The sequence below is a fragment of the Nematostella vectensis genome, chromosome 7 (assembly GCF_932526225.1).
Source record: "Nematostella vectensis chromosome 7, jaNemVect1.1, whole genome shotgun sequence".
Classification (NCBI taxonomy): domain Eukaryota; kingdom Metazoa; phylum Cnidaria; class Anthozoa; order Actiniaria; family Edwardsiidae; genus Nematostella; species Nematostella vectensis.
The window spans coordinates 8,564,936-8,588,145 of NC_064040.1; the positions used below are offsets into that span (position 1 = coordinate 8,564,936).

The 23,210-nt window shown below is 41.0% G+C and overlaps 4 protein-coding genes across 5 annotated transcripts; 3 read left to right on the top strand and 1 right to left on the bottom strand.

The window, feature by feature from the left end:
- Positions 1-204: 204 nt before the first annotated feature.
- Positions 205-1,429, top strand: LOC5512991 (beta-1,3-galactosyltransferase 1). The gene has a single exon (XM_001633281.3). It carries the CDS (start codon positions 205-207, stop codon positions 1,411-1,413), a length of 1,209 nt encoding a protein of 402 aa, XP_001633331.2. The 3' UTR covers positions 1,414-1,429.
- A 1,325-nt stretch (positions 1,430-2,754) lies between these two features.
- Positions 2,755-7,591, bottom strand: LOC5512990 (dr1-associated corepressor). The gene is made up of 7 exons (XM_001633239.3): positions 7,498-7,591; positions 7,353-7,425; positions 6,943-7,036; positions 5,382-5,495; positions 5,080-5,194; positions 4,566-4,690; positions 2,755-3,989 (listed from the first exon to the last, which is right to left on the bottom strand). Exons 1-7 carry the CDS (start codon positions 7,537-7,539, stop codon positions 3,881-3,883), a joined length of 672 nt encoding a protein of 223 aa, XP_001633289.3. The 5' UTR covers positions 7,540-7,591; the 3' UTR covers positions 2,755-3,880.
- An 18-nt stretch (positions 7,592-7,609) lies between these two features.
- LOC5512989 lies at positions 7,610-12,760 on the top strand. Of its 2 annotated transcripts, none has more exons than XM_001633280.3 (7): positions 7,610-7,765; positions 7,891-7,950; positions 8,226-8,350; positions 8,688-8,824; positions 10,434-10,511; positions 11,732-11,954; positions 12,515-12,760. In XM_001633280.3, exons 1-7 carry the CDS (start codon positions 7,751-7,753, stop codon positions 12,705-12,707), a joined length of 831 nt encoding a protein of 276 aa, XP_001633330.1. In that variant the 5' UTR covers positions 7,610-7,750; the 3' UTR covers positions 12,708-12,760. The 2 variants fall into 2 exon arrangements, with proteins under 2 accessions (XP_001633330.1, XP_032238376.1); XM_032382485.2 differs by having other exon boundaries at positions 10,434-10,490.
- Positions 12,761-12,914: 154 nt separating this feature from the next.
- On the top strand, positions 12,915-23,158 carry LOC5512988 (titin homolog). Its single transcript, XM_032382483.2, has 11 exons — positions 12,915-14,064; positions 15,096-15,433; positions 16,263-16,469; positions 16,811-17,305; positions 17,950-18,123; positions 18,420-18,542; positions 18,718-18,830; positions 19,093-19,297; positions 19,749-19,933; positions 20,119-20,369; positions 21,553-23,158. Exons 1-11 carry the CDS (start codon positions 13,851-13,853, stop codon positions 22,029-22,031), a joined length of 2,784 nt encoding a protein of 927 aa, XP_032238374.2. The 5' UTR covers positions 12,915-13,850; the 3' UTR covers positions 22,032-23,158.
- The last annotated feature ends 52 nt before the right edge of the window (positions 23,159-23,210 follow it).

The window sequence follows — 23,210 nt, forward strand, 5'->3', positions numbered from 1 at the left end:
TTCAGGACGGAGTGTTCCAAAAAAACGATCGATCTTTCCGATCGATTCCGACGAACGAGGAGGTTTCTCGGGTTTGTTTTTTAACAAAAAGCCAGAAAACTGTGGTGTCTCTTAACTGCAGTTTAACGGGGGACTAGGCCAAGGTTCGGTTCCTGAAAAACATGGACGACGAAGCTTTTCTATTCATAAAAAAGGCAAATTGGGATGATTTTGTTACTTCAGAGGAAATTGCGATATATTTTCGCTATATTAACCATCCTCGTATTTATCTGGATGACTCGTGAGATCCAGATTTTGCACGGAAACGCTAAATCGTTCAGACGTTTCATCACAACAGCAGCAACACCAGTTGGCAACATTCGAAGTATACCGAAGGTCTCGCACGGAAGCGCTATATCGTTCAGACATTCCATCACAACAAAAGCAACACCACGTGGCAACATTCGAAGTATACCGGAAGTCCTTGTGCATCCGGCAGCCGGCACATCGAGAAAGTTCCTTGTAATCCTTATAGCAACAGCGCCATCGAATCTACAGCACAGAAATGTAATAAGAAGGACATGGGGACGACCTAGCAATTGGCATATAAAGACTATCAATTACACCTCGGTGTTCCTGCTTGGTAAATCAAATATTAATCGTACTATGATTGAGCTGGAGATACTACATCATAAAGACCTTCTTATAGGCGACTTTGAAGACGTGTACGCGAATTTAGTGAGTAAGGTTTTGATGGGTCTTGCGTGGGCATCAAGTATTGATTGTGAGTACGTTTTCAAAGCAGACGATGATGTCTATGTGAATGTCCCTCGCTTGCTGGATTGGTTGGGAAGTCCCTATAGTAGGTTACCAAGAGATCTGTATGCTGGTTTTGTACATGATGCAATAGTTCCTAGAAGGGAGAACACGTCAAAGCATTACATAGGGGATATAGACTATAGAAGGCAAAAATATAGACCGTACTGTTCTGGCCCTTTCTATGTAATGTCTCAACGAATTCTTCCACGCCTTACAAATGCAAGTCTTGTGGTACCCGCTTTTAGAATAGAGGATGCTTACATTGGCTTATTAGCATATCACATCGGAGTGTTGCCATATGATCAACATGGCTTTCACTTGTTAAGAAATTCCAAAAAGGAAATGGAACAATTTTCTCCCTGTGATTTGCTGACAACAATTGCATGTGGCCATGCAATACAACCTAATTATCTAGAAAAGCTACATGCAAAGTTCCTTTCCCTTGAATCAAAAGGTAATACTGTGTTCCTATGTGTATCTTACTCCTTAGAGGTTCTAGGTAGAAACATGGGGTATGTTGTCATTTCATTATTATTTTTAATTTCTTTAGGCTCATGTGCATGTCATGTAGTTAGCAGATGTTGTTGTCATAAGACCCAACGGAGACCAAAATAGATTATTGATGGTGAAACCTGTCCTCCGTGATGATTTTGTGTGTCATTTCTTATCCATACAAAAAGGTCTGCAAGGATAAAAGAGGAAGCATTTAACATCTTTTGTTGACCAAAAAGGGGGGAACACCCGGGGGGGGGGGGGGGGGGGGGGTGGGGGGAACAAAGGCCCATAGGTTGGATGGTTGGAGAGGCACATTTTTCAAGGTTCCCCATTAGAAGTGGTCCAAGAATGGTCCATATATATATGTAGTCTATAGTCCATTCAGCGTGAGTGCACGGGGGTGGGGGTGGGGGGGGAGGAAGGGGGGTGATTGTCTTCAAAATTGATTTTAACCCTAGGGGATGGCACTTTGGGCATGGCCAACATAAATTGTTAAGCCTAAGAGATAGCAAATTGGGTTTGGTAAAAGGAATGTTTAACCCTAAGAGATAGCAGAATCAGAAATTAAATGTAAAAACCCCCTTAGGAATAGCAATTGGTCGAATTTTATACCCTAAGAGATAACAGAATCGAAAAAAATATCTAAACATCCCTTCAGGAACAGCAGTTGCTTGAACTTTATACCCTAAGAAATAGTAAAATTGGAAAAATCCTTTAAAACCCCCTAAGGGATGGCAGTTGGTCGAAATTGTATACCCTAAAAGGTGGGGGACGTGCAGAGACCTAACTCAACGACCGTCATGCAATAGGTTTTTATTGTAATGCATGTGCAAGCTAAAAGCTGGAATGCCCAGAGAAGCTCCGTTCACACTTAGCCCCTGTTGCTTTTGGCCTGTGTTGACTCAGAACTGTGCACACAATGCAGACATATTTTCTTTTGTTTTTACTGATGTTGTCCAAAGTTGCACTCAAACAGCACTGGGCTTGGCTTGAGTCATCAATAGTTTTTTTTTTAGTGTTTTTTTTTAATATACCCACCCCTCCCAAGTCTGTAGGCCTGATACAGCATTCTAACCACAGAAAGCTCTGTGCAGGATAGTACAGAGCTTTCCAATTTGACGATCCAGGTCATTCTCTAGCAATGTGAGAGGCACATTTTTCAAGGCTCCCCATTAGAAGTGGTCCAAGAATGGTCCATATATATATGTATGTATATCTATAGTCCATTCCAGCTATTAGCACTAGTGCGGGGGGTGGGGGGATCGTCTTCAAAATTCATTTTAACCCAAAGTTGTTGTTAGCAAATCACAGGGGGGAAATTGTTCCATTTCCTTTTAAACAGGCTCAGCCAGTCCTTGCACATGTTACTCACTAAAGAAACTTTGGGTGGCTGCTATCTACTTTTGAAAATGCAGTACTATTTCATAAAGATGTCTTTCACACAAAAATACACCAACGATAAAAGAGTTACTAAAAATATTTAATAAGAATTTCCCTTGGTTACAATATCCTATAACAGTAACAAAAAGTTATGCGGCCTTTGCAAATAGTCATGGTTAAACAATCCAGGTAACATAATAACACTTTTTTCCCCTTCTCAACCCTAAATAAAACATATGATACCTTCATTATTTGGTGATAGTGTCATTACCATAACCTATAAGATATAGATGTTACATTCAGCTTGTACTGGGGACAGCTCAGCATTTGTTAACAACTGGACCAAGAACAACTGAGGTACTGTCCAGAACTTAACAATACTTCAAAGCAAATAGCAAGCTTGTAGCACAAGGAAGTAAACAAAGTTTTGATAAGATATCTCAAAAGTGTTATGATGCTATCACTTCACTATAACATGGGTTATAACATTTGTGCATTTACACATTGCCTCTAGGGATAAAAGCATACCTATTTGCTTGCTCCTTCCTAAAGAAAAGTGACAAAGATGCCACATCCACCTGGTTATACTCACACAAGCCACAATAGAAGAGACCACTCCTTTTATCCAAGATTCTGATCACAGTTAATAAAAACAGGAACAGTCTCTTTTCTTATGGAAACGGAATATAGAAATGTTACAGCCCTTTTGCCTGCATAGCAATATCACTATCTGGTGCAATATTTGTTTACAAAAAAAGAGAGCATTAGTAATGAAAAAAGCTCCAAAAAAGAAAACATGTTCCACCTTGTCTAGAAAATCATACATATTTATCTACAAGTATATACTACACCTGTGAGAAGTCAGTAATTAAGCTCAAGATATTCACTGTACACTTCTTAGTATCCATGCCTAGTTAGCTCAAGTGCATATCAATAGCATACATGCACACAAAGAACACAGCAACATAAAAAGACACCAATGGAAAACACTTGAATTTTCTCGTATGTTGTTTCCTTGCTGGTATATAAGAATTGTGCTGCTTATGGAAAAATATCCATCCATTTTAAAAGAAGGTTGTGTATACTTGTGTTGTTATGCTGTCAGTAAGCACAAACCAATGTAGAAGAGATTCAGAAATAATCTTGAACAAGGAAGTAAGTACAAAGTTTGTTAAAGTGTAACACACATGTGGGTGTACAAATAAGATCAGGAGTCGTAGTCATCGTCTTCTTCTATGGAGGGGCATGTGTTCAGGAGAGGTTTGCTGGCGAAGGAAGATGGCATTGAGAGTGAGGCAGCAGCTGGTGGCTCAAACCTGGAGTAAACACAGAAATGAAAACCTGTCAGTCCCAAACACAAAGAGGCCAACAAGTACTCTACAGGAGAGAATGACAGAAGAAGATATTCTGGCGAAGTGAATGGTTTCCAAGTAAAGGGAAAGTGAAGAGATGGTAAGGCAGCTGTTTGCCACCAAAAATGGCAATGTAAGATGTAAACAATACAAGTTTTCTGAGCCCCCCCCCCCTCACACACTAATTTTTTTCTATATCAAACATGATTACAAGGATACATTACCCCTTTCTCTAACAACTTTTCTGGTATATACACTGGCATATGTATGTATCAAACATAATTAGCAATTCATTAATTAGGACATGTTTTTTTAACTCATGATTCTGGAATGAGAATGATTAGAATAGAAAAAAAGCACGCGTTCGTTTATCCTGCGTTCCCATTCCGTGATGGAATGAAAGCCATTCCACCCATTCTGCTACCTGTAGCAGAATGACTTGAATGCCATTCTGAACATTCTCTACCAACCATCCCTATTCCAGAATGATAGGAAAAAACCCGCCCTTAATTAGCAAATGTGCAAATGAGCTGCACTTACACTTCATCCTGCTCATTCTCTGGTTTGGAAATAGTTATTGCTGGGATGTTCGCATTGGAAGTGTTGCTGGTACTGGTGCTGTTGCCATGGTAACTGTGACCCTCAGATGATACTGACTCCTCTTCCTTTATGAACAAATAAACAATGACGATACTGACTCCTCTCCCTTTATGAACAGATAAACAATTCAACACCAAGTCTTAATTTCAAATGTATGTCATCAAAGAAATAAGATAAATGTTAAATAATGTTGTTTGTGCAAATCTCAGGTTCCTCTTCTTTCACTCCCAATATGTATTGGGAAGGGCTTGCAGTCTAGGATTGCGGGAAGAGACCCCCTGAGCCAACTCTCTGAGTATGCCTGTAGGAGTGTATGGCCCCTCTCTCACATAATAAGTATTGTAGGCAGCAGTGTTACTAGGAACTTGAAGGGAAATACCCCCTTGGCGATCCCTTAGCTATGTCAATATGTAGATGCCTCCTCCCCCCCCCTCTGGGTTATTGTTACTTATACCTCTGAGTCAACCTCCTCGTCTGACTCATCCGTCAAGGCTGGCTTATCTTTCTTCTTGTCTCTTTTTCGTGATTTTGTTTGTTTCTCCTTGGGAGCAGAAGGCTGTGCTTTTCTCCTACAAAGTAAGTAGTAATTAGTAATAATTACAATAAACAATTTTTTTAATGTTTTTACATTTTATTTAAAAGCACTGAAGCACATCTAATCATAGTTTCTCTGTACCACTGTATTTTAAGCTACATTTTATTGCTTCGTTTATCATGTATAATATAGATAGTTGCAATAATGACAGGTTCTTGTACCTCTTCGGTTTCGGTTCTCCTTCCCCTTCTTCTTCATTAGCAGGAAGGTCAGGTATATTTTCTACAAGGTCTTTTAAAAAGTCAAACTGCTGTTCTGAAGTGATGCACCGCTTTCTATAAAGTGCAAAGATAAAAACAAACTCAATAATTGAATAACTAAGACAAATAATAGACTTGTGCGGCATATTATATGTTAGACATCTGTTTTGCACTGTATTTTGACTATTCCTACTGTACGTTCAACACACACTCTGTTTTCATTGAGAATGTGTTGTATACTCTGACACATTATCAATATACATTACTGTATGTAGCCTGAGTAGTGGCGCTAAAGGGGAGGGGGAAGGGATCTGTGGACAAGAGAGAAAAACCAGAGCGAATGTAAAAAAATTTTGAAGCAACAAACAATATAATCTGATAAAAAAAACAGTGGAGAAATTGATATTTCTTGAAAGCATCATGGAATAATGTGAAAGATAACTATTCTTTAAAACACAGCTTTTTGGTAGCATGATAGACATACATTAAAGCATCAGTATCATGATACTAAGGTAATTTGGGGGAACATAACCCTGATATAATAAGATATAAAAAAGTGAAAGCTGCTGATCCATGCCAAAGTAAACAATTCTCCTGATTAGTATACCGTAGTGTAAATCATGTTTTGTTCATAGCTTGCTAGATTATTTTGAAAAGTCAAGCTATATAAGCTTAAGGAAGGATAAAACATAAAACTTAAAAGGAATGAGGGTTGACAAAATTGCTCTGCATTCACAGTACAATTGAAGACTAGCACTAAGAAAATGTGGAACTTTTTGGTTGGCAAGCTTGTGCCACACTGAATTTTGGCAGAAAAATAACATGGTACAACAAAAAGCAACTCAGCGCTTACAAAACAGCCAGAAAGTTACCATGTCAGGAATGGCTTATTTTAATTTTTACTTTTTTCATTTATTTTAAAGTGAAAGTCTGAAAGAGTCAGTCATATTTATATATTTAAAGATAACTTAAGTACAGTAGGTACTTTTTTGTAGATTATTGACCTACATTTTGCAGACTAAAAATGGAACTAGAAAAATAGCAAATTACTATTGTATAGTGCTCTCTAATAAAATAGACTTAATAATGTAGACAAAATTACTTATCTACAGTAATTATGTCATTAACAAGACTTACATCTACAAACAAAAAGATTTCATAAAAAAAAATGAACACATCTTTCTCTGTCTACACAATGGCTAATAAAATATTTATCCAGACCAGAAAAAAAACTTGATGTAAATATCGATGGATTGAGCTGTTTATGTGCAATAATATAAAACATAGAATGGTCAAATACAAATTTTATTCTTATACAAGCCCTAGCAATTTTAGTGTTATGGATGTATGGACCAAAAAAGATATTTTAGGATTTGACCTTTAAGGATAGTGAATGGTCCAACGCATTTAAATAAAATCCGCAATTGGGCGATAAATAAGCAACGTTTTCCTTTAGAACAGAGGGGGTTAAAGCCGAGAGAGGGGGATTTAATCCTCAATCATTAACGAGACATTGACTTACAAGTGCGCCGTGCTAAGCGTTTTTGCGTTTCTTGCTTGTGTGTAATAGCAAGCTTTCTCGACCAACGTCTGCATAAAAATCTCGAGTGCTTTCGCTGAAGAAATCGTCAAGGGAATTATTTAGGAAGTGATCTGAATTAACCAATATATCAGGATAACAGACAGAACTGTTAAACCGTGAAATATTTCCCTTAGCACAAGCTGATTCACCTATAAAACGTGACCACAATTAACAGGTCTTGTAAAATGAAAACACAATTGAGAAACTACAGCTTCAAGATGCGACCTCACAAAAATAATATAACTACACAACAGACTTTACAATAATCAAGCAATAACTAGAGCAAGGCAGTACAGTGTATTTAGACGTGATAGAGTATGGTTTTACAGGTAATCTTCAGGAAAGGATACAAATTATTACTGGTACGGCTGCAGCAACCTTGCCAACATCCTCGTCTGTTTGCATTATCTTTTTTATCCGAGCCTAGAATACAATGGAACACACATCAGACAGCACATTTAGTTGGTTAAATAAATGGCTAAAGGTTTTTTTTACCGGGGGAAAGCGAGCGTTGAACTTCTTCTTTTTAGTCGGCATTTTGGATGTTTTTTGGTGATTTTGAGCCCGCGATTGTTTATATCTGTAAGCAGCGGGCCAAAAAATTGCATTATGCGCAGATGCATGCGTGAATTATTCCAAGGGGAGGGGAGGGGGCTATTTTCAAGTTAAAAATATATTGAGTATGGTTGATTTATGACTCATACAAGGATGCCTTGTATAGAAAGATAACATAGCTACCGAAACAGTTATGGGAGAAATAGAGGTGAGATTATAGAGACGTTGTAGAATGCCCAACTAAATAAGTCAGAGAGTTGTGTTAACTCACTGGTGAACTAATAAAAATGTTGCTTGTAAAATGGTAAAAACAACTTTATTTTATCTTTGAAGATAGCACAAAGTTTAAGGATACAACATAAGATTGATAGGCTGCGAAAACAAGATATTCAGGTTTGTTGTTTTAAATCTATGGCAACAGAGGGACATCCATAAAATCGAACTCCCTGATAATATATGGACACCCCTGGGACAGAAAAATGTGACTGTCAAATAAATGGAGGTTTTATCAAGATTGACTGTGATCTTGGAAAATGTCTGTTATTGAAGTGCTTCAATCTGTCCCTGCTTAAATCTGTCCCCTTAGTCTGCTTTATGAGGGTTTGCTTTATGGAAGTTATTTCTACTCCCTTATCAACACAAACACAGTCTATTATATTTCTTTGCAGTTGCAGGATATTGAATTAGTTCTTCAAAGGGAGAAAGAAAGGCTCCTGAATGAATACAGACTAGTCTACCTAGATCATCCACAGTGGAAACGGGAGAAAACATTCCATGCCTCTGGAGGGAACAGGCAAGAAGGACCTTTTTTAAAGAAATATTATGAATGGAATTTTCTCTTATTTCCATCCGCATTAGGATCTTGAGGGTGCCATAGGAATTAGCCACTAATTAGCTATCCCAAACAATTTAATAATATTAATTAAAAAGTAACTTGAATACAAATATGTTTCTAAAATGCTCTTGCCATGAGAAGTGTTTGAAGTATTCAAGTCAAAGATTTCCTACAATTGAAATGTGTATAAATGGATTGCTCAATAGCAAACAATAAAAAAAACGTTTGTATCATTATTATTTGTACTCTATGTCAAACCCAGGTGTTTCTTGTGATCAAATGATTGTGTTTTTAGACAAGATGCAGTGCTTGAACTCTTGAGAGAAATTCATCAACAAAAAAAAGAGAAGCAGATACTAATATGTCAAACAGCTGAGAAAAGATCCAAGAAAGAGATTGTGGAGATAAAAAATGCTATTCATGATAATACAGGTATACAATTTTGTAATTATGCACAGGTGATGAGTAATGGGGTAGTGATGATGATATTACATATGTGGTAATGATGACAATGGTGGTATCAATGATGATGGTGGTGGTTGTAGTGATGATGATGATTTCTGGTCATGATGACAATGGTAGTATTGATGGTGATGGTGGTGGTGGTAGTGATAGTGATGATTTCTGGTCATGATGACAATGGTGGTATTGATGGTGATGGTGGTGGTGGTAGTGATGATGATGATTTCTGGTCATGATGACAATGGTGGTATTGATGGTGATGGTGGTGGTGGTAGTGATGATGATGATTTCTGGTCATGATGACAATGGTGGTATTGATGGTGATGGTGGTGGTGGTAGTGATGACGATGATTTCTGGTCATGATGACAATGGTGGTATTGATGGTGATGGTGGTGGTGGTAGTGATGATGATGATTTCTGGTCATGATGACAATGGTGGTATTGATGGTGATGGTGGTGGTGGTAGTGATGATGATGATTTCTGGTCATGATGACAATGGTGGTATTGATGGTGATGGTGGTGGTGGTAGTGATGATGATGATTTCTGGTCATGATGACAATGGTGGTATTGATGGTGATGGTGGTGGTGGTAGTGATGATGATGATTTCTGGTCATGATGACAATGGTGGTATTGATGGTGATGGTGGTGGTGGTAGTGATGATGATGATTTCTGGTCATGATGACAATGGTGGTATTGATGGTGATGGTGGTGGTGGTAGTGATGATGATGATTTCTGGTCATGATGACAATGGTGGTATTGATGGTGATGGTGGTGGTGGTAGTGATGATGATGATTTCTGGTCATGATGACAATGGTGGTATTGATGGTGATGGTGGTGGTGGTAGTGATGATGATGATTTCTGGTCATGATGACAATGGTGGTATTGATGGTGATGGTTGTGGTGGTAGTGATGATGATGATATTTGTTAATGATGACAATGGTGGTAGTGATGATGATGGTGGTGGCAGTGATGACAATCATGTTGGTGGTTGTGATGATGATGATGTTAGTGATAGTGGTGATTAAGGTGTTAGTGATGATGATGGTATTGGTGGTAGTGATGATATTGGTGGTAGTGGTGATATTGGTGGTAGTGATGATAATGGTGGTGGCGATAATGATGTTTGTGATGAAGATAATGCTAATGTTAATGGTAGTGGTTATGATGGTGGTGGTAGTGTTGTAGTGAGAGAGGGGGGTGAATAGGTTCGCGGATCGGCGGATTCGGCCCCGAAATGCTCACAGATTACGGATTTTGATGATTATTTCAGCGGATTGGCGGATTTTGGAAATACGGCGGATCACGGATCTGTTGACAATTTGGGAGCGGATTTCGGATTTTGACTGCTTTGACAGTCGAATTTTGGATTTTATATGAATTTCAATTGATGCTATTGTTTATCTGTCAAACCATGCGGATCTAAAATATCTGTGGATCCACAGATTTGCCCCGAGAATGTAGCGGATCGGCGGATTTACATACCCCTATTCACCCCCCCCCCCCTGAGAGTAATAATAGTGATTTAGTAATAATAGTGCTGATTATCATGACGGTGATGTTTTTTTTGTAGGAAACAACAAATCAATTTTGTCTCAGTGGTACACTTATATGTCAAGTAAACCCCAAGGTGATGGATGTAAGAGGGAAGGTAATTGAGAAATGTCTCCCATCTCTCAGGTGGCAGACAAGGGTGAGGAGGCGGAGGTGCCAGCATCCTTCAGTTTGGTGTGAAAAGAAGTAAAAACAGTGGCAGATCCAGGGGTCCTGGAAATAGTGTACTGGAATAAAATTTAAGAACAACTTTATCAGAGCTACAGTAATATCCACAAAGTAATTAACCCACTTCCATATGCATTTCCAATATAAATTGTTATTTTTTAATAAAACCTTTAAAAGAAAAAGTCGACAACAATGCAGATTTATGTTTTTTAGAACGATATTTCGGCAGGCCAATACCTGCCTTCTTCAGGTTATAAAAAACATAAATATGTGTTGTTGTCGACTTTTTCTTTTAAAGGTTTTATTAATTAATCAACTGTCGACGCAGACCACAAGGTCCGACGCACACCAGCAGATAGAGGCTGTCCGGTGGTTTCTTCCTACGTGTTCTTTATTTTTAGGCAGTGGCTATATGCCCGACAGTCAGGAAAGGTCATCAATGGACTAAGTGCCCGACAGTTTTCAATGTATTCAAATAACCCAGTAAATTGTCGACCTATTAAGTTCAAAATATTCAAGCAATTCAAAAGCCAGCTTTGTTGTCAGAAAGTTTTTCCTTGCTTGTATAAACTATTATATCACTATTTTAGTGACCCTTAATTTTACCTGCTACAATTCTACATTCTACAGGAAAGTTTTATAGTGTTTACAAGCAAGAAAAAACATTCGATTCCAACAAAAAGAAACTAAATTCAGATTCACTTGACCTTTCTAAACTAATATAGAGTATCTTGAACTCACAAGGTTGACAATTTACCGTGAAATTTTAGCAAATCGAGAGCTCTCAACATTTAGCAGCATGTAGAAAATTCCCCACTACAATTACGATTTTATAGTGTACACAAACAACAGAAAACATTCAACATCGACAACAAAGCTCACATCAGATTCCCTTGCCCTTTCTCAAAAAATATAGAATACTTTGAACTCACTAGGTCGACAATTTCCTGGGTTATTTGAATAAGTTAAGAACTTTCCGGCATTTTGTCCATCAAGGACCTTTCCCGACTGTCTTACCTTTTCACCTATTTCTTCCCTACATTCTTGTCTTTAAAAGTTGATAGAAGTTTATTGAGGGAAATTGTTCTAGGTGGCACCTTAACCCAACCCTATCTCATATATTGATTGGGTGACCCTTTCTAATTCCAGGGAAACAGCTTTGTATTGAAGACAGCTTGTTCTATAATATCAGCTATCAAAACAGAGGAAATAATGAAGTAAAGAATACGTTAACTGACAACTTTACACCCAGGGCAAGCCTGTTTGTGTCTCACCATCACCCATGGCTGACAGGTGACCGTCAGGAGATGCTGTCATTCAGTACACGGCACTGCGGAGTGTGTGTCTATGTGTTGATTACTAGGACAGTCAGGTAATTTGGGTGAATGGAAAATAAAGCGGCAATCGAACTAGTTTACTTCCGTCGGGCCGACGGAAACCTCGACCGACCAGAGACAAAATAATCTATTAGAATCTGCACTATCTAACAGGCCATCCGCTTTAAATTATCAGTCAGATGCTCGAAGAAACTTTGAAAAACACACTGCTTTTACAATGTTGAAATATCCTTCGCGTTATCCGTTAAGAATCATCGGAAATTGTTATGTAATGTAAATTGGTTAATTGCCGCTTTAAATAGTGAAATATTTTTTTATGACTGTAGATGATAATATTCTTTTATGTAAGAAAGTTTTTAAATCTTATATTGCGATGCGTGCGACAGAGATTTAGAACGTTGTGCGAAAATTACAGTTTTGATTTATAACAGAAGGATTCAATCGTGCTCTAATCTGCACTGAAGCATTTCTACTTCAATCATATGGCACACTTCTTATATACTACCTCTGAAAACTATAAAGGTAGCCACGTTAGCCAGTTAGCGTTTGTCACCGTAGCTGCACGAATACCATTACTTATTACTGTGTTTCTCAGGACTGAAGACACAGATAGGAACCAGCAAACCGAGCATAACTCCACGAAACAAGTCTACATGATCCAGACCGACCCACAAGTGGCCAGTATAGAGAAGCGTGGAAGAACTTATATCCAGTCCAGCAGAAACCCAGAAGAACTTATCCGTGATTTAATATGGACGTTTATTGACTCTGTCGTCGCACTGGAATGAGCTGTTTGCAGTACGTTAAAGTATCAGCGTTAAAAAAACAGGATTTGCCTTTATTTCAGTTATCAGTATCAGTGTTTTAAAAAGTGAGTAGAGGGAAGGTTAGGAGAAGAGTAGCGCCAGCCCCCATGCGTGCTCGAGGATTCCAGCGTTTGGCCGGGAGTACCCGCAAAGACAACTTGGTCTCTAGACATGTTCCTCATGAAATACCCCCACCTTCACACTAAAGCTCTCGCCACAGTTTTCGCGGATTAAAATTTTAGACCCCCACCTCCATGTCAGAAACAGAATCCCAAGAAAACGCTCTGCAATATTATTTAATCGACGGTAAGACTTTGCGTGCGATATCGAGAGTACGATATGGCCGGCCGGGAAAGACATTGAGGCGTGCAACAATTCCAAAGCCACATGTTTCACGGAAAGAGCCGGCAACATATTAAATTGTGGCGCGCATCTATAAGCCATAGCATCCTGGACAAAATAAGATAAAAATGGAAATTTGAAAAAGCTCCAAACAAAAAATTCCAATCAAAGTTTTGCCTTGCTTTGGAAGATTTGGTAAAAATAAGCTATTGCTTGCTAACCATGCCCTCTGGCAATCTCTGTCTACTGATTATAATGTGACGTACGTCAAAACTGTTATACCTTAGCAGTTGCTTGTCGACCATGGACGCATTGACAGTTTCTACTGTACTCTCCCTTTTCGACACACCAAAACCAAATAACCTAAGTGCCTGTCTTACCTGTGTATTTACAGACTTCACTGTTTAATATTAACAACAAATAAACGAATACACTTACGGGGCCTATTAAGACCAAACCAGCTCTATTACACACAGCCATGCCATTAAATAGTCGCCTTGGCAACAGGTAATGCGGGAATAACCAAAAGAATAGCACCATTCTAGCATTATAAAACCTACTCTCTGTGTTCTTTATTAGTTTCGTGGCGAGTTCTTAATCTATTGACTTTCTTCGTGTGGGAGACAATGGGACTTTACTCTAGGGAGTTTGCGTTGCTTGGTGCGATTCTGATGGCCATTTGTTTAGCAAAGTTCAAGCTCCGTCTTAGAACAAGGAAACTAATGATTTCGCGGGAGATTCCTTAGTTTTTTACAATTCTTGTCGATTCGGGACGGTCTCAAAATGACAGTGAGCCTCACGGACCTGCTCGACATGGCAATAAGCCCTGAAATTGGGCCAGTCAACTTTTTCCATTTACGAAATCTTTTGCATACACTCTTGGAGCACTTCGATATCGGAGAAATCGAAGCTCAACAAGCTGAAATTGTCGCTCCTGGCGGCTATGAAAGCTCTGAGGAATCGGAAAGTGGCTCAGAAAACTCCGATAGTGAGACTGGTAAGTGATAATTTCTCGTTCGTTGATGTGCTAAAAATGCGTAATCACTTAGTAGATTGATCAATTATTTACGTTTGCTCTTTCCCGTCAAAATGACAATTAGTAGCTGCGTTTTCGCGCCTTCTATTTTGGGATCAATTGTTTTGCACTTCATGAAGTTGAAAAGTGTTTTGCTGTATTCTTCAAATGATTTGCGTTAGAGTAATTTTTAGTGTACCCCGGCTTAGATTGAATCCGCGCTCCGGTCTGTTTGTCAGTGAGACTTAAACCCGTATTGATCATTCAAGGCACAACTTTTTTTGACAAATGTGAAAGGGACTGAAGAAACATTTTAGAGACCTCAAAAGCAAATAGTTCAGGGCGAATCTGAGCACAAGAGTATACTTATTTACAGGTTTACTGACACTTCTATAGTTTTTATAAACTTTATTTTCAAAGAGCCCTTTGAAAACCAGGTTAAAAAATAGACAGTTACAAGAAAGTAATAATTTGTACGCGTTATCTGATAATAAATGTTTTAAAATCGGTTTTGCGTATCTGATGATAATTATGTTTAAAAATCGGTTTTGCTTTAGACGGCAGAATATACCGTACAACTTTTGAATTTGGTGACCTCGTATCGAAAACGCAGACTACGCGACTAAAAGACCAGAAATAGACAAAGGTCAACGTCTTCTCGAAAGAGCACACACTCACTTAAACCAAACGTGGAAAAAAAATAAAAGGGACTTTCACTATTAAAAAAATGGATTTTTTATTATTTTTCTTTCTTGCTCGTACAAGTTTAATTGCGTTAGGTTCTCCCCAATGAAATTTGTATTTTATTTGCTTAGTATGGCAATATTTCAAATAAGCTAACAAAAATATTTAAAAATCATATCCTAAAAAATATTATCGGAGATGTCCTAATTTTTTAAAAGGTTACTGGTCTCATCAAATAAATTGTACTGTACGGAAATACTAACGCTTTTAAACTGTCTGTAAGGTATCTTATGTTTATCAGTAAATCAGCAAATATTTTTGTTAAACAGAAAACGAATCCGAACAATCCGAACCAGAGATCGAGATAGTCGGGGAAGAGGTTCAGAAAACCATCATCGATGAAGACGGGCAAGAAAAAACTGTGACCGTTACAATACAGAAAAAGGTTATCAAGGAGAAAGACCCGAGCGAGAAGAAAAAGGACGGAGAAAGCAAAAAGAAACACAGAAGCGAGAAAGCCAAGGATGGATCGGACGGCAAAGAGAGATCAGATAGGAAGGAGAAGAGAAAAGACAGGAAGACAAAATCGGACAAAGATGGTGACGAGGGCATGAGTGGCAAGAAATCGGACAAGTCTGCTGTATATGGCAGCTCAGCATACGGAAAGGTGTGTAACCAGCTTAAGATTTAATAAAACAACAGTTAATTCGCTTGGCATGTTTGTAAGACTTTAATTAGGGACTTTAAGGAACGACGACGGCGACTGCAGGGAGAACGTGATCCGCCAAAAAGCTTAAATACTCGCGCTCAATTTTAAACTCGTTTATTTATTTTAAAAAAACTATAGTAAAGCCTAGAATCTTATTTCAAACATGGCGAACAAAGTTTCTGGTTTCCAGCACACCTGTTCCTTTCCTCGCTAGACCCTGAAACTTGTTGTCGTTTTTAAAGGAATGTATCAGACAGAATCCATTTCAGTGTATATTTCACGTCTGGCTCTTTGAATTCTCAATTATTTTCTGCCGTCGCCGTTCGCGTTGCCGTTATGGACAAGGACGACGGCGACGGCTAGGACAACGAGATCGAAAAAGATTATATAAGTTGCAATGGAATAAGCAAAACATTAAAGTCAGAGATAGATAAAAGGCTAAGGACATTATTTCTACAGTAGCGAACGTGGTTAGAGGAGTTGACACGGCAAACGTCCGCATCCTCAATTGACCGTGAAAGTTGTGGTTTTCACGTCGTGGTTTTATGGAAAACGGCTGAAATGTATCAGATAGAACGCATTTTCACGTGCTACTATTGAATTCTGAATCAAATCCCATTGTTTTCTGCCGTCGTCGTTGCTTAAGGTCCCTGTTGTCGCTGCTAAACTCCCTTTTCAAATACCTCCTCCTAAAGACACTTTGTTTTCAGTCGAGATGAAAGCACAGGTGACGAAAAGGGGTTATTTCAAAGGCCGTGAAATGCTTAGTCCTCTCTTTCCTCATAAGGACTCCTACGGCAGCAAGTCGAAGAAAGTGGAAAAGAAAGTTACATCGGAAACGATCGGCGAGCTGCCGGAGATCATCAATCTCGAGAGGCGCATCGAGGCCGCCGAGGTCGGAATCAAGAGTCTACGAAACATTATTGATTCGATGGTCAACCAGGTCGACTTTGGCGATGGCGTAGGGGATATGCTGAAGGCGCAACTGGATCAGGTCAGCGATGTATTTAGCTAGCGCATGCGCAGAATAGGCACTTAACGATGAGCAGTAATGCAGCCAAATAATGATTATAAGACTTTATGTTTTAGTCTTAAACGTTATACAACATTGGAATGATTTGTTGATTTTACTTCCCATCAGTCAATCATCGAACCAGCCTATACCCTTGCGGTAGTTTCACGTGTAATGTGTGTTTCCAGAAAAGATCCATTTCCCCCTTCCTCCTCTCCCCTCCCCCCTCCGTTGTGGTAAAGATCTTAAATGCTTAATCCCAAATCTACTCTAATCGTCATACTTTAACGATCTAACTCGAATCCTTAATGATCCTTTAATAGGTTCAACAGCAAATGAACGAAGTCGAGCTCATTAAGAAGGAAGAGCCAAAAGACAAGAAAAAGAACAAAGGCTTCAAGTCCAAAGAATCCCAAAATGTCCCACAGACTGGGATCATAACGGAAGGGGACTCCGGCGCCCTTGGGGCCACAACAGCGTCAGCGCCGGGAGCCCCTGTAGCCCCTGCCTCGGCCATTGCAGCGGTCATTCCACCTCCAAATCGGCGCGCGCAGGACACTGGTAAACGGGTACCTTCTCGTAAGGATTCCCGCAAGGGTGGAGTGCAACTAAAGGGAGCGAGGCCTCCGAGCCAAGAAGGAGAGAAACCTGCGCTGCTTAAAAAGCGGACCACGCTTAGGGATCTACAGCTCAGGAAGATGGCGCGAGAGGAGGGTGTAAGTATCGAAGAGATCGAGGCGAGAGAGGAGGCCGCAGGGGGGGACGAAGAACAGAAGGAGAAGATGAAGGAAAGAAAGGACAAGAAAGAGGAAAAGAAGGTGAGATATCGGGTAGCTTGTTTTCAAAATGGTGAGAGGTTTTCAATATTCAAAAGTTAAATTCCGCAGCAACATATGTTACGCATTGACACGAAAGTTACACCAATATTTAAAACCTCTTGAATGAAGCGTCTTTTCAACCCGTGTGGTACTCTCAGGGGAGTACACCCGGATATTAAAGGTGAATCGAAAGTACAGAGGCGTGTCTAGAGGAGAATGCAGGGTAGGGTCCAGAGTAGTAACAGGGGCGTGGCCAGGGAGTGGCCCAGCCCCCCCCTCTAGCAGCCAAAAATACAGTAAATGAATGAGACATTATCTAAAATACAGGAGAAAATGCCTTGAAAGGACCTTTTTGGGCCCCCTTCTGTTATAAAAGTCCTGGCTACGCCGCTGAATAATTCTCTGACCACATTCTTAACTCTGGTAAGATTTTACTAGATCCATCTAGACACTTTTTCTATCCAAATACACAGATAAAATTAACCGTCTTCTGAAGACCGACAAAGGTGTCATCTTGAATCGAAAACATCTCGTTATGAGATACTTCGGACCCCCTCCCCTCTCCTCTGGAAACGCCGCGACTGAAGTGGTTCGAGTTATCGGCATACATGTAGCTTAAAGTGTTATTCTCTTTCAATCTCCAGGATAAGGACAAGGACAAAGATAAAGACGAGGAGGACGACAGCAGCGATTCCGAGGAGGAGCGAGAAGCGATGGACGAGATGATTATGGAGGAGATCGAAGCCGCCCTTGAGAACGCTGGGGACGACCCTGAGGCCCAGGCCTACGCGCTCAGACTAGGTCTGGAACAGATGCAGGTTGGTACGAGACAGAATGCATGTCGTAAGGGGCTGGTACGAGACAGAATACTGATCGTGAGGGGCTGTTAAGAGACAGAATTCTTGTCGTGAGGGGCTGGTACGAGACAGAATACTTGTCGTGAGGGGCTCGTACGAGACAGAATCACTTATCGTGAGGGGCTGGTACAAGACGGAATGCTGATCTTGAGGGGCTGGTACCGTGTGAGACAAATTGCTTATTGATTTAACGATTGTCTTATGTTGTGTTGAGATTGTTTTCTGTACTATATAAGCAAGTATCTTTTTTCTTTCAGAATATGAAGAAGACGCTGTCGATGCAACAGGAGGACTTCAAGAAAGACATGGAAAAGAACAAGAAAGCCATTGACCAGTTGTCTAGGGAGTTGTCACTTTTCAGGGCCGCCAGAAAGGCACAGGTGCGTAAAGGGGGGGGTGGGGGTGCCATCGAGCCTGCTATCCAAGAGGTCGCGGAGCTACGTAAGTTTGTTCCCCTGATGCAAGACGTGGATATCAGTGTGTGCTTATTGTTTGTGGTGGAGTGTTACACGGATATTGAAGTGTGTTTATTTGTTTGTTTTTCTCGTGCGGCAGGACGCGGAGGGGTTCAACGCGGTTCATCATGTGCATAGTATGGTGCTGGAGCTGCAGACAAAACACGACAAGATGATGGCGACCACTGCAGAACTCGTCAACGAGTATAACAGGTACTAAGACCAACACTATCATTATCATCATCATCACCACCACCATCATAATCATTATCATCATTACCATCATCATCACTTCAATCACCATCATTATCATCATTATCACCACCACCACCATCAGCATCATCATCACTCAGATAATAGCCTGCCTCCAAAAGTCTCTGTCGGCAGCTATCTTGATATCCTAGCAACATGCCAAATGTGAAAAGCCTGTCATCTGTCTTTTAATACGGAATGAAAACAATGACATTTTTCCCAGGCGAGAGAAAGTCCTGGATGAGCTTGCAGACAGCATTGACAAGCTTGAGCAGAAGAAAGCGGATAAACAAGATGTCAACAAGAACATCGACATCAAGGCCAACAAGGAAGACTTGGAGTCCAAGGTCAGCATGAACCAATTCGACGAGTCATTCAACCTGCTGGACCGCGGGCTCAATGAGGCTCTTGAGAAGATGGGAAATCAGGTGAGGCGAGATGGCGATGTAGGGAGGGAATGGGAAATGTAGGAAAGGGGATAGGAGGCGAAGGGAGGGGATGGAAGATGTAGGCAAGAGATGGGAGTTAAAGGGAGGGGTTGGGAGATGTAGGGAGGAGATGGGTGATGAAGACAAGAGATGGGATTGTATGGAGGGGATAAAAAGTCAATACAAAAGGCCCAAATAGTCGTATTTGTACTTCTGCCCTGAAAAAATCTTATTAAAGACAAACATTTGGCAGAGCCTAATACCAGTTTCTGGTGTAATGACGGGATAAAAAGTCGTATAGATCGAGAAGATCTATTCGGACTATTCGTATTAGTACCATTGTATATAAATAGCAATCACCCTCGGAGCTCAATAGACCGCTTAATAGAGACTGATAGAAGACGATGAATGGTTTTGTATTTTGCTTATGCCCGAGGTTGTGTTTTTTCAGATGACGATCGAGGATGCTCTGAAGGAAACTCTGATGGACCTACAGTCCAAACTTACCCTCAAACTGGACAGGAACGAGCTGGACAACCTGCGCGCGCAGCTTGAGTCGCGCATCAAAGAAGTACAAGTCACGCGCACCGTGATACAGGTGAAACCAGAGGACGGAGAGCCTGCGGGATTTAGGAGGTATGCGGTGTTACTCACACTAGATTGCGCACGCAGCTAGAATCACGCAATAATACAGGTCAAATCACGAGCATTCTGGTACAAGGAGAGAACCCGAGTGGTAAACCTGCGCGTTTTGAAACACAGGCATTCCGTTATCACCTACAATGTGTGGTGCTGATATTGTAAGGATGGTTCTTCTGCAGGAACATCACTGAAAAGGTGCACTGCATTTCGTGTGACCGGCTCCTGGATGTGCAAACGTCGGTAGCCCCCCCACCCCTACCCAAGAACCAGCCTCTCCCAAGTCACAAGTCCGCTAAACCTTACACCACGTACGAGCTAGAGCACATCAGACAGCACCAGAAGATGAATGTGGGGCTGAGGAAGGCGGTGATCGGCGCAGACTTACCTTACAGTGCCCAGAAGTTACGTAACGAGGTCGTTGCCATGACAGGTAAGATTGCGCCAACATTGCCATAGAAACACCACATACCACGATTCCTTCCGCGGGCTACGGGGCAGTTTCAAGAGTGTCATACTTAACTCTATACCTTTTATAGGAATGGTAGACTCAATCGACCTCCTTCCCAGTGTCGTGCTAACGCTATCGTTTACCCCTTGTAGAAATTTTAGACTTAATCGACCCCCTCTCCCGCCTTTCCAGTGTTGTACTGACGCTACCGTTTATCCCTTGTAGAAATGGTAGACTTAATCGACCCCCTCTTCCGCCTTCCCAGTGTTGTACTAACGATACCGTTTATCCCTTGTAGAAATTTTAGACTTAATCGACCCCCACTCCCGCCTTCCCAGTGTTGTACTGACGCTACCGTTTATCCCTTGTAGAAATGGTAGACTTAATCGACCCCCTCTTCCGCCTTCCCAGTGTTGTACTAGCGATACCGTTTATCCCTTGTAGAAATGGTAGACTTATTAGACCCCCTACCCCGCCTTCCCAGTGTCGTACTAACGCTACCGTTTACCCTTTGTAGGAATGGTAGACTTAATCGACCCCCTTCCCCGCCTTCCCAGTGTTGTACTGACGCTACCGTTTATCCCTTTTAGAAATGGTAGACTTAATCGACCCCCTCTCCCGCCTTCCCAGTGTTGTACTGACGCTACCGTTTATCCCTTGTAGAAATGGTAGACTTAATCGACCCCCTCTTCCGCCTTCCCAGTGTTGTACTAACGATACCGTTTATCCCCTGTAGAAATTTAAGACTTAATCGACCCCCTCTTCCGCCTTCCCAGTGTCGTACTAACGCTACCGTTTACCCTTTGTAGGAATGGTAGACTTAATCGACCCCCTTCCCAGTGCCGTACTAACGCTACCGTTTATCCCTTGTAGAAATGGTAGACTTAATAGACCCCCTACCCCGCCTTCCCAGTGTCGTACTAACGCTACCGTTTACCCTTTGTAGGAATGGTAGACTTAATCGACCCCTTACCCCGCCTTTCCAGTGTCGTACTAACGCTACCGTTTACCCTTTGTAGGAATGGTAGACTTAATCGACCCCCTCCCCCGCTTTCCCAGTGTCGTACTAACGCTGCCTTTTACCCATTGTAGGAATGGTAGACTTAATCGACCCCCTCCCCCGCCTTCCCAGTGTCGTACTAACGCTACCGTTTACCCTTTGTAGGAATGGACTTGATCGACCTCCCCCCTTCCCAGCGCTACTGCGGTGGCTCCCACACGATCATCCACCCGCTGCGCCGCAACGTCAAGTCCAACAGCCACTTCAACCAGTACGTGGTGATAAAAGACGACGCCGAGGCCCCTGTAGCCTTACCCAAGCGAGAATTCATCGTCCCTAAGGACTCCGGATTGAAGAAGCACTCGAAACCCAAGCTCCCGTCGATCCGGCAAGGCATGAGTGACGACGTGCCCCCAATGGAGTACGAGTACGAGGAGCGCCCCGCAAGTGCACCAGCCACGCCCTCCCTCTTATCCAATCACAACAACTATAATAACTACCCTCAGGGTAAGGTTCGGCGGAGTATGAGCTCCCCACAAGGGGGCCCTCCGTTATCACCCCCACCGGGGAGGACAGGGGAGGGTTCGCCGGTTGAGCTTGGGAGGATTTCGGTGACTGTGCCGAGTCCAGACGTTGAGAGTTAATGAAAGAAGCTTAAAGCTTGGTACATACTTCAGATAAATCGGGGTGGGTATAAGGAAGCTATCTGGTGTGGATACTGTAAATTTTGATTCATCACGATGGTGCTATCCCGTGCTGATATACTGCCCGATAAAAGCACCAAAAATATGACATGGGGAAATTAATAACAATATGGCGCTGTTAATATTCCATTCTGTTTTTCGCTCGATTGCATCACGCTACCTCGTGCTCTTGCAACCTACTTACAAAACTACAGCTTGATCGAATGCGCGTATTTGAAAATTTGAGTCACTTTTGTGTCATATAGACAAGAATGTTACTGCTTTCCAGACCTGTTTATGCCTATATTTACTCTTGTATGTTTATTTATTTGATACACATGAGGCACTGCGGGTTACGACACGGATTCTCCAAGTTCAACCTTATTTGAAATAGGTGTAATTGTAGTTTGATCTAACACGCGGCACGACACACAACTCTAAACTCATGTTAAGGTACCTAAAGCGAGAAGGTCACTGCTAAGCCCAACCTTCACCCCAAGACCTTAGATCCTCCAGCATTTTCTAGTTTAGATCAATTTTTTTTTCATTTGCTTGATGCTCCATGATTGCTTTTCGAAAAGATCACTGCAGATTAAAGAGAAGTGCTCGTGGTCGCAAAAATAGTATCGCGCTCCTCATGTTCGCCAATGCTTTAAAAGACCATTTGATACCCCTATTAGAATATATTTTCATCTAGAGTATGGCATCATATCTCTTGGATAAACTATACAGATTGTAAAAATGTAAATAAAAGTGTTACAGGAATTGAAAGAATAATGCAGAAACTGCTACGCGAAACAGCGAAACCATCACACGTGAGGCATAAGTTAATGACTGGCTACGTTTTGTAATATTAGTGTTTAACAACGAAAGCAAGGAATGCCATCATGGAGAGGGCATCTTTCACCCTGAGCTTCGTGATCTATTTATGGTTTCGCTGCTTAATGTATTTGAAGTAAGTTTTTGCCATTTATCTTGCCACCAAGTGTGTAATAGAACTAAAGTATTTATACGGTGTTTTATAATGGTTAGTATTTATTGATTCTTTAAGAATCTTTAAAGAATAATAAACGAAGATTTAAAATGTCGTAGTAGCAATTGGTCAGCATCTCCACAATGCGCCTCCATTCGAGCCAGGTC

Bases quoted from the DNA above. Each gene is read 5' to 3' on its own strand.
- LOC5512989 (XM_001633280.3), top strand. The intron at 10,512-11,731 runs GTAATTGAGAAA...TTCTAATTCCAG, and splicing joins TGATGGATGTAAGAGGGAAG to GGAAACAGCTTTGTATTGAA. The intron at 11,955-12,514 runs GTAATTTGGGTG...TGTGTTTCTCAG, and splicing joins TTGATTACTAGGACAGTCAG to GACTGAAGACACAGATAGGA.
- LOC5512990 (XM_001633239.3), bottom strand. From the start codon at position 7,539: ATGCCGACTAAAAAGAAGAAGTTCAACGCTCGCTTTCCCCCG. The intron at 7,426-7,497 runs GTAAAAAAAACC...ATTGTATTCTAG, and splicing joins TCAACGCTCGCTTTCCCCCG to GCTCGGATAAAAAAGATAAT. The intron at 3,990-4,565 runs GTAAGTGCAGCT...TGTTTACTCCAG, and splicing joins GAGAATGAGCAGGATGAAGT to GTTTGAGCCACCAGCTGCTG.
- LOC5512988 (XM_032382483.2), top strand. From the start codon at position 13,851: ATGACAGTGAGCCTCACGGACCTGCTCGACATGGCAATAAGCCCTGAA. The intron at 16,470-16,810 runs GTCAGCGATGTA...ATCCTTTAATAG, and splicing joins TGAAGGCGCAACTGGATCAG to GTTCAACAGCAAATGAACGA. The intron at 17,306-17,949 runs GTGAGATATCGG...TTCAATCTCCAG, and splicing joins ACAAGAAAGAGGAAAAGAAG to GATAAGGACAAGGACAAAGA.
- LOC5512991 (XM_001633281.3), top strand. From the start codon at position 205: ATGATTTTGTTACTTCAGAGGAAATTGCGATATATTTTCGCTATATTA.